Below are 12,711 nucleotides of genomic sequence, written 5' to 3' on the forward strand. Positions count from 1 at the left end.
TAGGGCTCAGTACACAAGACTGCTTTCATACAGCCATAATATGGTGTTCCAACGCCAGTTCTGAGGTATCGAGGAAAGATCAGAGTAATATAGTTAGGTCACACATGTGACAGTGAAGATGGCATGAATATGTAACATTAATAACGGAAGAGCTTGGGATCCTGTACAGTATATCCAAAGTCCACATTCTGAAATGACAAAGAGATTTAAACAATACCTTCATCGACCACCAATAGAGAACTGCATACACAACGTCACTCGGTGGTTCTTCATGCACTAATCACCATGAAACCTAATACAAAGATCTATTCATACAAGACCATCCAGAAAATCTCTATGAATATTCAAAGCCTTTGCTATTGTTTTGTATCCTTTTCCATGTTTGTGCACGGAAATAATCTCTTCTGTTAACTTTTTAGACCGCATTATTGACAACCCAAGAATATTAGTTAAGCGGAGGCAGTGAAAGCTCACAAAGAATGTAGAAAGATTCTTTTGGAATCCTGCCAGAAGCTGCGACTGGCTGTGCATCACATTTACATCACGTCATAACAGTCAAAGGTGCTTTACTAAGTACTAAAAACGCTTGTCATGACGGGGTTCAATAAAACGGAGACTGCAGCAGTCATTATAGTGATCTGTCCCCAGTTTTTTGCCCCCTAATTGGAGAACAGCATTTATATGGGGGTTGAAAAACTGGGGAAAAATGGGGTAGCAAAACCCTGGAGATTGTTTCCCTATAAAAGTGATGAATTTGGAGAAACCACTGGTTGATCCAGGTTGATGCAAAATTTTATTCCTTCATTAAAAACAAGTGTCAAAAAAGAATCCACATCATCAATTATTCGGCTAAATCATCCGAGGAAAAAGTCCCAAAGAGGATTAAGGTCTAGGTTGACGCGTTTCGAAGTAACACTTCTTACTCATAACCTGGGGTATAATTAATGGTATAATCATATGGTGGGTGGGCTATGGTGGGAATGGAGGGCTTGTGTAGTATAATATCTGCTACTACAGTACATCTGTTGTATAAAAATGGAAATTCTCTGAAATTCACAAGTTACAGGAGATCATCTGGAAACTCGATATCAAGTACAGATAAGAATATGTGATTACTGGTAAACAACTCAGGGGAGACAACTTCAACAACACATGGGAATGTTGGAAACTTTCCAGGTACGCTGCACCTATGCACACTGAACTCTGATCTATGAATTCCAATGCTTATGGCACTGGTTTTTACAATCGCTGTTTACATCAGCAGTTCGCAGAGTTTATCATGTTACCTTGTTAAGTTTTCTATGGTACCTAAAAAGGACTGACCTTCTGGTCTTGAGTTAATCAAACTTCAATGAACTTTATCATCTACCTCATCTAACACGACCACTGACGTGCATCATCAAAAGAATCAGAATTCCAAATACCAAAAATTTGGATTGACCAAGAACTGATCTGTCCATTACTTTAGTTAGATATAAAACATGACAATGAAAAAAAATCAATGTATTTTGCCCATATAGGAAGAATGGAATCTCTTTAAATAACTAAAATAGACCACATTGGCCAAGAACATTATTTGATATGTTGAAGAATATTTTTCTGTCAATGCTCATTATTGCAGAATCAACACGAGTGAATGGAAATCTGCCAAGTGGTTACTAGTCGCTGCCAAAATAAACAAATGTGGGATAGCGGAGCATCGACAACGATTATGTGGTTTATCTATTCAGCAGGAATAGAAATAAAATACATATGCATTACAAACTTTCTGTCTAAATGAATACAGATGGCAATGGTCCAACAAATGTATAATCCCCAGCTGTTCTGAATGAACTCTAGCACCTGTTTCACAGCGTGCCCATGTGCCTGCGGGTAAGTGTGCACGCTTGTAATACTTACTGTATGTACTGAGAAGACCTTCATATTGCACCAGTAACCCCGCAGTGTGGAGCTGTTGTAGAAAGCCCTGATTGTGTAAACTTGAATGCAGCTTAATCATAAATCCACAGATCAATCCTGAAAGCTGGAAAAAAAAACAGGGAAAGTCATTTTTTTTAAAAGAAAAGAATTTACAATGTGAAGACCTGATTAATCTGGTAAGAAACAATTTTGTGGTTACTGGATCACAAATATGAAGAAAGAAATTGCCAAACTCTAGATTAGTGAAATTGGTGGATGAGAAGATTTTGGGCATGATTCATTATTGCATTTTGGTTGCAAGGTTGCGTATTTTTGGGGAAAATATAGACCAATACCTCATACATATTTTTTTACTTATATGCAGGATGCAGCCAGACCCATCAATATTGGTCTTGTAAACTGGGGTGTCTGTCCTGAATTTGTTTTTCGCACCCGTGCTGCCCCCGCCTTTATCATGGGGGTCTGTCGCGTCCTGCTTGTGCTTTGGTAATCTGACCTGGTGTTGGTAAGGCTGTTTTTTTCTGTGATTTTTTTTTACACCTGTGTTGCCCCTGCCCTTATCAAACGGGGGCTGCTGCATCCTGTAAGTGCATTCGTTTTGTGACCTTATTAATAAATACAAAACTGGAGCAAGTTCAGAGAAGAGCGACCAGAATGGTGACTGGTCTGCAAACCATGTCCTATGAGGAACGGTTGCAGGATTTGGGAATGTTTAGCTTGCAAAAAAGAAGACTGAGAGGAGACTTAATAGCTGTCTACAAATATGTCAAGGGCTGTCACATTGTAGAAGGATCATCTTTATTCTCATTTGCACAAGGAAAGACTAGAAGCAATGGGATGAAACTAAATGGGAGGAGACACAGATTAGATATTAGAAAAAACTTTTTGACAGTTAGGGTGATTAATGAGTGGAACAGGCTGCCACGAGAGGTGGTGAGTTCCCCTTCAATGGACGTCTTCAAACAGAGGCTGGACAGACATCTGTCTGAGATGATCTAGTGAATCCTGCTTTGAGCAGGGGGTTGGACCAGATGACCCAGGAGGTCCCTTCCAACTCTACCATTCTATGATTCTATGATTCTACAACTACCTTTTATCAAGGTTTTTTTTTAATTATTGCATTTGCGGCTTTTTTTGTCACGTTTTTGGTGTTTTTTTCATTTGCGCCTTTATCTATTTTTTTATTTTCAACCTTTCTTTATATTTTATTTTATATGTTTTCACCAGTTTTTTATGTTGGTCATTCTAGTTGGAAGTTTCGGATTTATAGATGTTTTGGCTGATTCATCAATTGTAAATTTTTCAAAGGTCACAAAATCCAGCACATTCTCCCCTTGGAGTGATTTTATGTATGCCTCTTATATTGGCACAAATTGTGCACCACTTTATGAAATGTGTCACTTTTTGCACTAAGACGTCCCAAAACTGGCCTAAAACGAACATAAAGACCATTTTTAGACTTTGAACCGCATGTACCATTTTGAAGAATTTGGCACAAAGACAGAAAAGAAAAGGGACTGAAAAAATGCAAATGATGAATCAAGGCCTTAGTGTCTATAGACCTTATATAAAATTAATAAAAAGGTTTTTTTTTCTACATAACATTCATTGCATATATTCAGGTTATCACATTAACTATGAAAACACAGGGTCTCATTCTCATTATTGATTAGATAGAAAACGAAAAGAGAGGGGTAGTTGAGAGAGGCTATGGGTTTACTGCCTAATTTATATGTAACCCCTTCATATGTAGAGCACCGTGGAATCAATGGAGCTCTAAAAAGAAATCATAATAATCATCTGCACTGCTAAAATTCATATGATGCTATTATCATTCACAAATGTCAATCTTTCAGAATGGAAGACAGATGAGAAAAAGCAATGATCATGCCAGAAGACGTTATTTTAGAGCCTCCTGTCAGTAATCTCATTGAAATAAACTGTCCCCAGTCTGAAGTCCATACAGTGACTGTATGCAGCAAATAAACAACATATATCTACATAACAAACATAGATAAAATAGACTGCAAAATGAAATCTGAATTTACATTGCCCGATTATTATGAGCGAGTGTTCTTAGGCATGCTGGTTTTGCAATAATCGGCCAGTGTAAACAGGCACACAATCACCTGAGAAAGAGGCAAAAGGCTAGTTCATTGGGTGAAATGATTTTTTAAGCAGACTTAAAAATCATTATTCTCGGCAGCACATTGTCCTAAATGATGTACTTCTGATCATTCTGTGTGCATAGGAAAAGCGGTCTACCCTATGAAATGACCATTGGACAGCAAACAAGTTGATCAGCGATCGAGTAAAGCCACAATTCAGGCAGTGTAAACCTGTCTTAAAGCGAATCTGTCAGCAGGTTTTTGCTACCTCATCTGAGAGCAGCATAATGTAGGCAAAGAGATCCTGAGTCCAACAATGTATCACTTTGTTTACTTGGTGCAGCTGTTCTGACACAATCAGCCACGCCCCCCGAGAAAGCTAATATAGCGAAACGCGCGTTGGGGATATGGAGTTTAGTCTGCCACCACGTGGAACTATGGGTAAATAGCCAATTTATACAGTGATTTTTCTATATTTTTGTATGGTGCAATATCTCCTTGATATCCTGGCTTGATGTACGCTATAAGCAACTATATGGACATAGATCCTTTTCTGTATATTGAACCGCATTGCCCTTAGTATATGTTTCTATCATTCTGAATTTATGATCTTCATGTAGTGGTTCATTGACCTACACAATCAAATATGGTTAATAAGTTGGAAAGACCTATCCATTATCCTGGTCTATTCAATCATAAGGGTATTTTGTGATCTGTTATATCACATTGATGAGTAACATTATTGAGTGATTAGATACACTGTTGTGGCACCTAATCTATAAATTCAGTACGCCATCTTTATTAACTACAGATGTGCCATTTGTCTACTTGGGCTCTATTCCCCATGGTCGGGTGCAGCACTTTGCGATTTTATCTTGTAATTGGTGGTACTGGGTTTTGTTTCATTTCCCTGCCTATTTTCATATGTAATGTCTATTTTATAATCATTTGTGAAATAAACTATTTATTTTTAGTATTTAGTAGAATGGACTCTTCTTTCTCCTTTTCTATATGAAAGCAGCATGATGTAGGCAAGGAGACCCTGAATCCAACAATGTATCACTTACATTACTGGGTGCTGTTTTGACACAATCAGAGCTTTTAGATTTAGCAATGAAGCAGGGCTGAGAAAGCTAACCCCGCCCACACCATGCTCTCAGCATACATAACTATAGACAGTGAGCTGCTTATCACAGAAGGGGCGGGTCAGACAAGCAGGCAGGTGCTGCTGTGTCCCAGCAATGATAAGCTTGGAGTGCTAAAACAATCATTGCAACTATACAAAACTCAGATCTTGATAAGCGAGGCATCGCTGAAATCAGTGTTTTAACCCCTGCAGCATGTGGTCTTCAGCAAAAACCTGCTGACAGATATCCTTTAAGGCTTACTCATACTTGCCAATCATCACCATGACACCATGATTTGTTAGCTTCTCAATCTTTGCAAGGGTGATGGTGAACGCAGAGTCTGGCTTTATCCATAAATCCACTCCCTGTTATGCCAAAATTTTCAAACCAAATCACGCACTCATTGGGCATGACAGTGGATGGAGTTTTGGATGCAGCATGTGGTTCTAGTAAGTGATGGAAATGATTTTTAATTGATCTTGTTAGATTGTGCCGCCATAAAAATCATACTCATAAAATTACTGATTGGCCTATTTTTTACAAAGACAGTTACCTATGTCAGAATGACAGAATGTGTTGCCACTTTGCAAGCAACTAGTAATAAATAATAATACTTCATTATTAACGTGTATCCTAGTATAAATACCCCATGTTACACAAAAAGAAAAAGATAATATATTCTTCCTGTATCTGTGGTTGCTTTTCTCTCTTTGTTAGACATGCGGCCATAGCATAGAAGAGACTGTCCAAAGATTTTATGTGAACCGCTGGCCACTTGGAATAAAATTAATCTACTCCTCAATATCAATGGATTAAACCTGCTAGACTAACTGCTTGATTGTCTGTTTCAGAGCCTAAGGAATGGGTGTCTGTACACAGCGCCAGTAGTCTCAAGTGTGAACTTACTGCTTGGCTGAAAACCACGTCTCTTCTGAAGGTGAGGCGCAAGCATTGGGGCAAACCACATGCCAGTTCTTGAAGAACAACAAAAGTCATTGATGTCTTTGCCTTCTCCACTACTTCTGCTACACAGTCTTTTAGTGTAATTATCAGAGGGTAGAGCTGCTCATACCAGTCTTCTGCATGAGAGAAAAAAGGAGAGTGATCAAAGTAAACAGAGAAAGAACATCATGAAACGAGGCACTCTGCTGCCATGCTGAGAAATCACTGAATACATAAAAATATTATGCAAACTTGCACTCAAAAGGTAGGCATCACATCAGATGAATTTGTTAGATGCCGCAACCAGTTACTGACAGGCACGATCACCATTGAATAATAAGAGAATTATAAAATACCAGCTGTTCGTCAAGTTTCGCCTCCAGTTGCAAAGCAGAGAAAATGAGATATGGACCAAGAATGGAGCAGAACTTTTGCACTTTTTATAATTTTGCAACTTTATCTGTATTAAATGGATTAGAGCATATTTACCAAACCCTCAGACAAAGCTGACCAAACGAAATGTGTGTGGAGTACGATAGGTTCCTGCTCTTCTACAACATATCGCTTAAGAGGTTAGTGATTGCTCTCATCATCTCCCGCCTCAACTACTGCAACATCCTCCTCTGTGGCCTTCCTGCTAGCAGTCTCGCACCTCTCCAGGCCATCCTTAACTCTGCTGCCCATCTAATCCACCTCTCTTCTCACTGTTCCTGCACTTCTCCCCTCTGCAAATCCCTTCATTGGCTCGCAATTCCCAAACGTATCCAGATCAGACTATTGACATTGACCTACAAAGCTGTCCATAATCTGTCTCACATCTCCAAACTAATCTCCCATGACCTTCCAACACGTAATCTCTGGTCCTCTCAAGATCTTCTTCTCTCCTCCACACATATACCTTCCTCATCCAATCACCTCCAAGATTCTCCCGAGCATCCACCATACTCTGGAATTCTGTGCCCCAAAACATTCAATTATCCGCTAGTTTCAGAACTTTCAAAAGGAACTTGAAAATACATCTCTTCAGGAAAGCTTACAGCCTGCACTGATCCTGCTGTCACCTTACTACAGCAGTAATTCCCTGCCACCTTACCACCATTGGAGCTGCCGCACTCCTCCCCCCAACCTACTATCTCCATCCCTATAATCCAGTAGACTGTAAAGGCCCCATCACACTTAGCGACGCTACAGCGATCCCGACAACGATACGACCTGTCAGGGATCGTTGCTGCGTCGCTATGTGATCGCTGGTGAGCTGTCAAACAGGCAGGCTCACCAGCGATCAGGGGAGCAGCGACATCGTGGAAAGAATCTTTCGACGATATCCTGCTCCTGGTTACCAGCCTGCTGAAGCAGGAGCAGGCTGGTAACCATGATAAACATCGGGTTACTAGGGGCACACGCGCACCTAGTAACCCGCTGTTTATCATGGTTACCACTCTGCTACGGTGAGCGGGAGGTTACCGCTCACCGTAGCAGAGTGGTAACCATGATAAACAACGGGTTACTAGGTGCGCGTGTGCCCCTAGTAACCCGATGTTTATCATGGTTACCAGCCTGATCGCTGCTCCCGCTGGTCACACACAGCGATGTGTGCTGACCAGCGGGAGGGCAAAGACCAAAAAATGGTCCAGGACATTCTGCAGCGATCAGCAACCTCACAGCAGGGGCCTGATCGCTGCAAAGTGTCACACATAGCGACATCGCTGGTGAAGTCGCTGTTGTGTCACCAAAACCGTGACTCAGCAGCGATCTCGCTAGCGATCTCGCTATGTGAGACGAGGGCTTAAGTCCACAAGGGCAAGGGCCTCTCCCCTCTCTACCAGTCTGTCATTGTTAGTTTGATCCCTGTGTTTTATATTTCTATTTTGTATGTAATCCCTTCTCATGTACAGCACCATGGAATCAATGGTGCTCTAAACATAAATAATAATAATAAAGTATAACTTTTGGAACTCTTCTTGTTCATGTGCCAACTTCAAGGGGTGTTTACTAATTTTTTACTGTTATTTTCAGAGTTTCTAGGAGGAATCTCTTGGGACCCCCACACGTTTATGGAGTCAATCAGTGCCTTATATCCCTTGGGTTTATTTCATTATGCCTAGAGCTATATTCTTTCTCCTTAACAGCACAAACATTTGTGTTTTTTTGCATTTGTAGCTGTACACTGCCATCTTGTGATAGATACTGAAATTGCATGGTTTACCTTTTTACCCAGGTGTTTTCCCACCCTATTTGTCTCTTCTTTGTCTATTTATTTCTTGTGTTGACTGTATACTAATATGGTCTATGTATTTTATTTTAGATGTACTAATAAAGCTGTGTTATTTGCATAGCATATCTTTCACTTGGAATGAATTGCTTTTAATGGTGCTATAGGCTAGTACATATTGATAAATGGTATAGCTGTCTTACGCGTGACTGAAGTTAAGGGCCTGTAGGATGGTAAAGATGAGGTAATAAACCTACTGTATCTGCATAATCTACACTCGACTCAGTACCTAAACATTTTACATATGTATATCAATGTGTTCAGCTGTACTCCTCAGGGATTAATAAAGTATAAGGTCACCTTTAAATGGGACTTTCAAATTGATATCTACGCTGTTGTACCATAACATGCAACCAATTTCGATCAATAGCTAATTTACATTTATAAATAACTTCACACCTTACAATATCTCCTGCTGGTTCAGTGTCTCCACAGAAACTTTTGTTATGATCTTTATTCTAGGCGTAGTCATAGATTATTCTGGTTAAGGTTAAAGAAAGGTGCATTGTTAATCTAACATACAGTCATGGCACCCTGGAAATTGGTCCAGAAAATCCTAAATCATATTGCAAGGCTCGATAAAGGGTTGATAGTGACTTGTAGTATTGCTGAAGAGGCAATTTGCATATGTAGAAAATGAAGTATTTCTCCCAGAAAATTATTATAATTACACATGTTTTGTTATACACATGTTTATTTCCTTTCTGTGTATTGGAACACCACAAAAAAGGGAAAAAAAAGCAAATTAGTCATAGTTTCACACAAAACCCCAAAAATGGGCCAGACAAAATTGTTGACAGCCTCAACTTAATATTTGGTTGCACACCCTTTAGAATAAATAACTGCAATCAGTCGCTTCCAATAACTATCAACAAGCTTCTTACACCTCTCAACTGGAATTTTGGACCACTCTTCTTTTGCAAACGGCTCCAGGTCTGTGAAGGGTGCCTTCTCCCAACAGCAATTTTAGATCTCTCCAGAGGTGATCAATGGGATTTAGATCTGGACACATTGCTGGCCACTTAAGAAATCTCCAGTGCTTTGTTTCCATCAATTTCTGGGTGGTTCATGAAGTATATTTGGGGTCATTTGTCCTGCTGGAAGACCGGTGACCTACGACGCAAACCCAGCTTTATGACACTGGGTCCTACATTGTTATCCGCCATCCGGGCTATCCTGTGTTGCAACCTTTCATTAATTTTTCTCTGCTGTCCAAGTCCTGGGAGATTAGCTACAGTGCCATAGGTTGTAAACTTTTTGAATATGTTGCGCTCTGTGGATAAACAAACATCAAGAACTCTGGAGATGGACTTGTAACCTTGAGATTGTTGATATTTTTCAACAATTTTGGTTCTCAAGAACTCAGACAGTTCTTTTTTTCTGTTCTTCTGTGGCACACACAGACACACAATGCAAAGACTGAGTCAACTTCTGCCCTTTTTATCTGGTTTCAGGTATGATTTTCATATTGCCCTCACCTGTTACTTGCCACAGGTGAGTGTGAAAGAGCATCACATGTTTGAAACAAAGTTGTTAACCCACTATTTTGGAAAGGTGCCAGCAATTTTGTCTGGCCCATTTTTGGGGTTTTGTGTGAAGTTATGTCCAATTTGTCTTTTTTCCTCAGATTTTTTGTGTTGTTCCAATACACATAAAGGAAATAAATATGTGTATAACAATTGCAATAATTTTCCGGGAGAAATACTTCATTTTCTGGAACAATTTCAAGGGTGGTAACACTTTCGGTCATGACTGTATACAGGATATTAAGTAACTAACAATCTGTATAATTTTGAATGCAAATTATGTTGAGAACATACTAATCACAAATTTCAATCGACAGGAACACATTTGGCTACAGAAACTATTTGTGAAATGCATCTGTGGGAAAATGTAATAATAGATACAGACTGTTCAAAATGAAAGGACAAAAATTGAATAAATGAATTGTCTGAACTTGTGAGAGTTGCTGTTTGTGAGTTGTTCTCCAGTTTGGTCCATAGAGTAAAGTATCAAGCATCAGAAACATCTCCTCCCACTATCTTCTAAAAGGCTATTTGGAACTAAGTCGTCTTCAAGAAACATCCCCTTTGAAGAACCACTAATCATAAAAATTACAAGGAGAGCAATTTCTCCCCATTAATGATGCGACATATTATAGCCTTCTGGGAGCCATAACTTTTATAAGGTTCAATTGACTAATCTACATGAGGACTTGTTTTTGCCCAATGGATTTTAACTTTTAATGGCAACTTTTTGTAGTACACATAATGTATAGAAAAACATTATTTTGTAGGTAAATAGAATAGAAAAAATAAAACAAAACTGAGCTTTTTTAGAGGTCTTTATGTTGTACACAAAAATATCTGATGTTATGCCATCATATTCTGCATGAGGGCATTTTTTTCAAAATGAGTTGGATGGGGCATCTAACGGATCTAGTTGGGATCGCAGTTACCGCCTATCCCGGCTGCTGCAGCGAAAGCTGTACATTACATGTATCAGCATATGACACATCAGCGTTTCAGTCCTGCCATCACCATCACGTCCTATGATATCAATATGTGAAATCAAATAATATCACGCAATGAATAACAGTGTGTCATGGGGCTTGAAGAGGTTTAGCATCATCGTCCCTTCGTTCTTATTTTTTTTACATTACAATTATAACCAAGCACATAAAGATTAACCCCTTAGCTGATTACACTCAAATAGTACCTAAAATGAAAGAGATCTTAGCCCCTGTGTACTAAACTGGGTGTTCTCTGCAGGATTTCTACAAGACTGTATCTGAAAAAATCAATAAAATCCTGCAGCATGACAAACAGGGTGGCGACTTAGTCTTCAATTTACTTTAACAGTCTAAGTTTGGTGTTCCAATCAAAGAAACTCAGCCTAAAGCCACATTCACACATGCAGTATTTGGTCAGTATTTTACCTCAGTATTTGTAAGCCAAAACCAGGAGTGGGTGATAAATACAGAAGTGGTGACGTGTTTCTATTATACTTTTCTTCTGATTTTTCCACTCCTGGTTTTGGCTGATCTAAAATACTGACCAAATACTGAACGTGTGAACGTGGCCTTAGGTGGGGCCAATAACATACCTGGTAGTAAATTGTAAATTAGCTTTCATCTACAAGGTAGTTATTCTTCCCATATGACTTGCATATCAAAAGATTCACTTCTATTTGAAATTCTGCACAATTCTATCTTTGATCAAACCAATGCTGAAAATTATCTAAGTCAGACAGAGCCTCCATTCACTGTGTATACGTCTTCAGGAGATCTATAGACTTTGTATCAAATTGGAAATGATCGGTACTCCACTAATGATGAATATTTTGGATGGGCTGAAATATGTCCTTGACCGTGAGGAATAAAAGACAAGTTTTGCATTGTGAATGCTGGGACCTCTTTGAACTTTGTTCTACAGACTGGAGCGGTGGTCTCACATATACATTATCATTTAATCATACATGGCATACTTGGATCAAGGTTTTATGATCTGTGGTGATCCAAGTGGTCAGACCCACACTAATCAGATGCTTATCATTTTTGTTTATGGAAAAAAACGTTCAAGAATCTATTAACTGGAAAGTCAACTATAATGACATATTTATATTGTAACTGCTGCTATTCCTACAAAGAGCAATTGATGTGGACCAAGTCTTCTGGGCAACCTGTAGATCAATAGAAGTGGAAAAATCAGATGTGATCAGCGCCTAATAACCAAGTGGTTCCAGCCTTCAGCCAGCTGATTGGTGCTGATGATGCGAGTCAGATCCATACTAATCTGATTTTGATAGATGATACCTAGGATGGGCCATCAATATCAAAATCCTGGAAAACCCTTTCAAAGCTACATGATATGGCTTAAGACAGCTATTAATGAGAGTGTGCGAAAAATAAGGCTGCGCGGCACTCACTAGTAGGGTGCTCAAATAGGAATCCACTCCAATATTGTAATAAATAAATTTGGCACGCCAAAAAAATTAATGCAGAAATTAAATCTATTGATACAAGATATCCACTTGTTGGCGAAATAACGTTTTGGCCGATTATGGCCTTCCTCAGAACAATATATTTTTTTACGGTAAGGGATGTATGACTTTATGGTAAGCACAATTATTATATTAATGAAAGTCTGTCAGCACAAAATGACTGTTCAAACCAAGTACAGGCGCTCGGTGCACCCTTGGCGTGGCCAAACAGTACACAGTACTTCCCGTCTACTTATTTTCGATCTATCTCCACCTTTCTCTACCTCCTGTATAGCCAGAGCTGTCAATTATTGACGAGAAATGTGAAAACAGCTGGAAAACAAGCAGGTGGGAAGGTGCA

General features: G+C 39.2%; 1 protein-coding gene across 16 annotated transcripts in view; it reads right to left on the reverse strand.

Annotated features, from left to right (window-relative positions):
* The window catches only part of INPP4B (inositol polyphosphate-4-phosphatase type II B), a 911,138-nt gene that overhangs the window by 71,378 nt on the left and 827,049 nt on the right, over positions 1–12,711 (reverse strand). For all 16 annotated transcript variants that reach the window (XM_073642182.1, XM_073642173.1, XM_073642215.1 and 13 more), the window contains 2 exons: positions 6,062–6,234; positions 1,900–2,023 (listed from right to left, as the gene is read on the reverse strand). In XM_073642182.1, coding sequence (XP_073498283.1) covers positions 1,900–2,023; positions 6,062–6,234 — 297 coding nt within the window. The remainder of the gene's footprint in view (positions 1–1,899; positions 2,024–6,061; positions 6,235–12,711) is intronic.

Source organism: Phyllobates terribilis, unplaced genomic scaffold (genome assembly GCF_046119375.1).
Source record: "Phyllobates terribilis strain yellow unplaced genomic scaffold, ASM4611937v1 Scaffold_1__5_contigs__length_1240528914, whole genome shotgun sequence".
NCBI classification, from domain to species: domain Eukaryota; kingdom Metazoa; phylum Chordata; class Amphibia; order Anura; family Dendrobatidae; genus Phyllobates; species Phyllobates terribilis.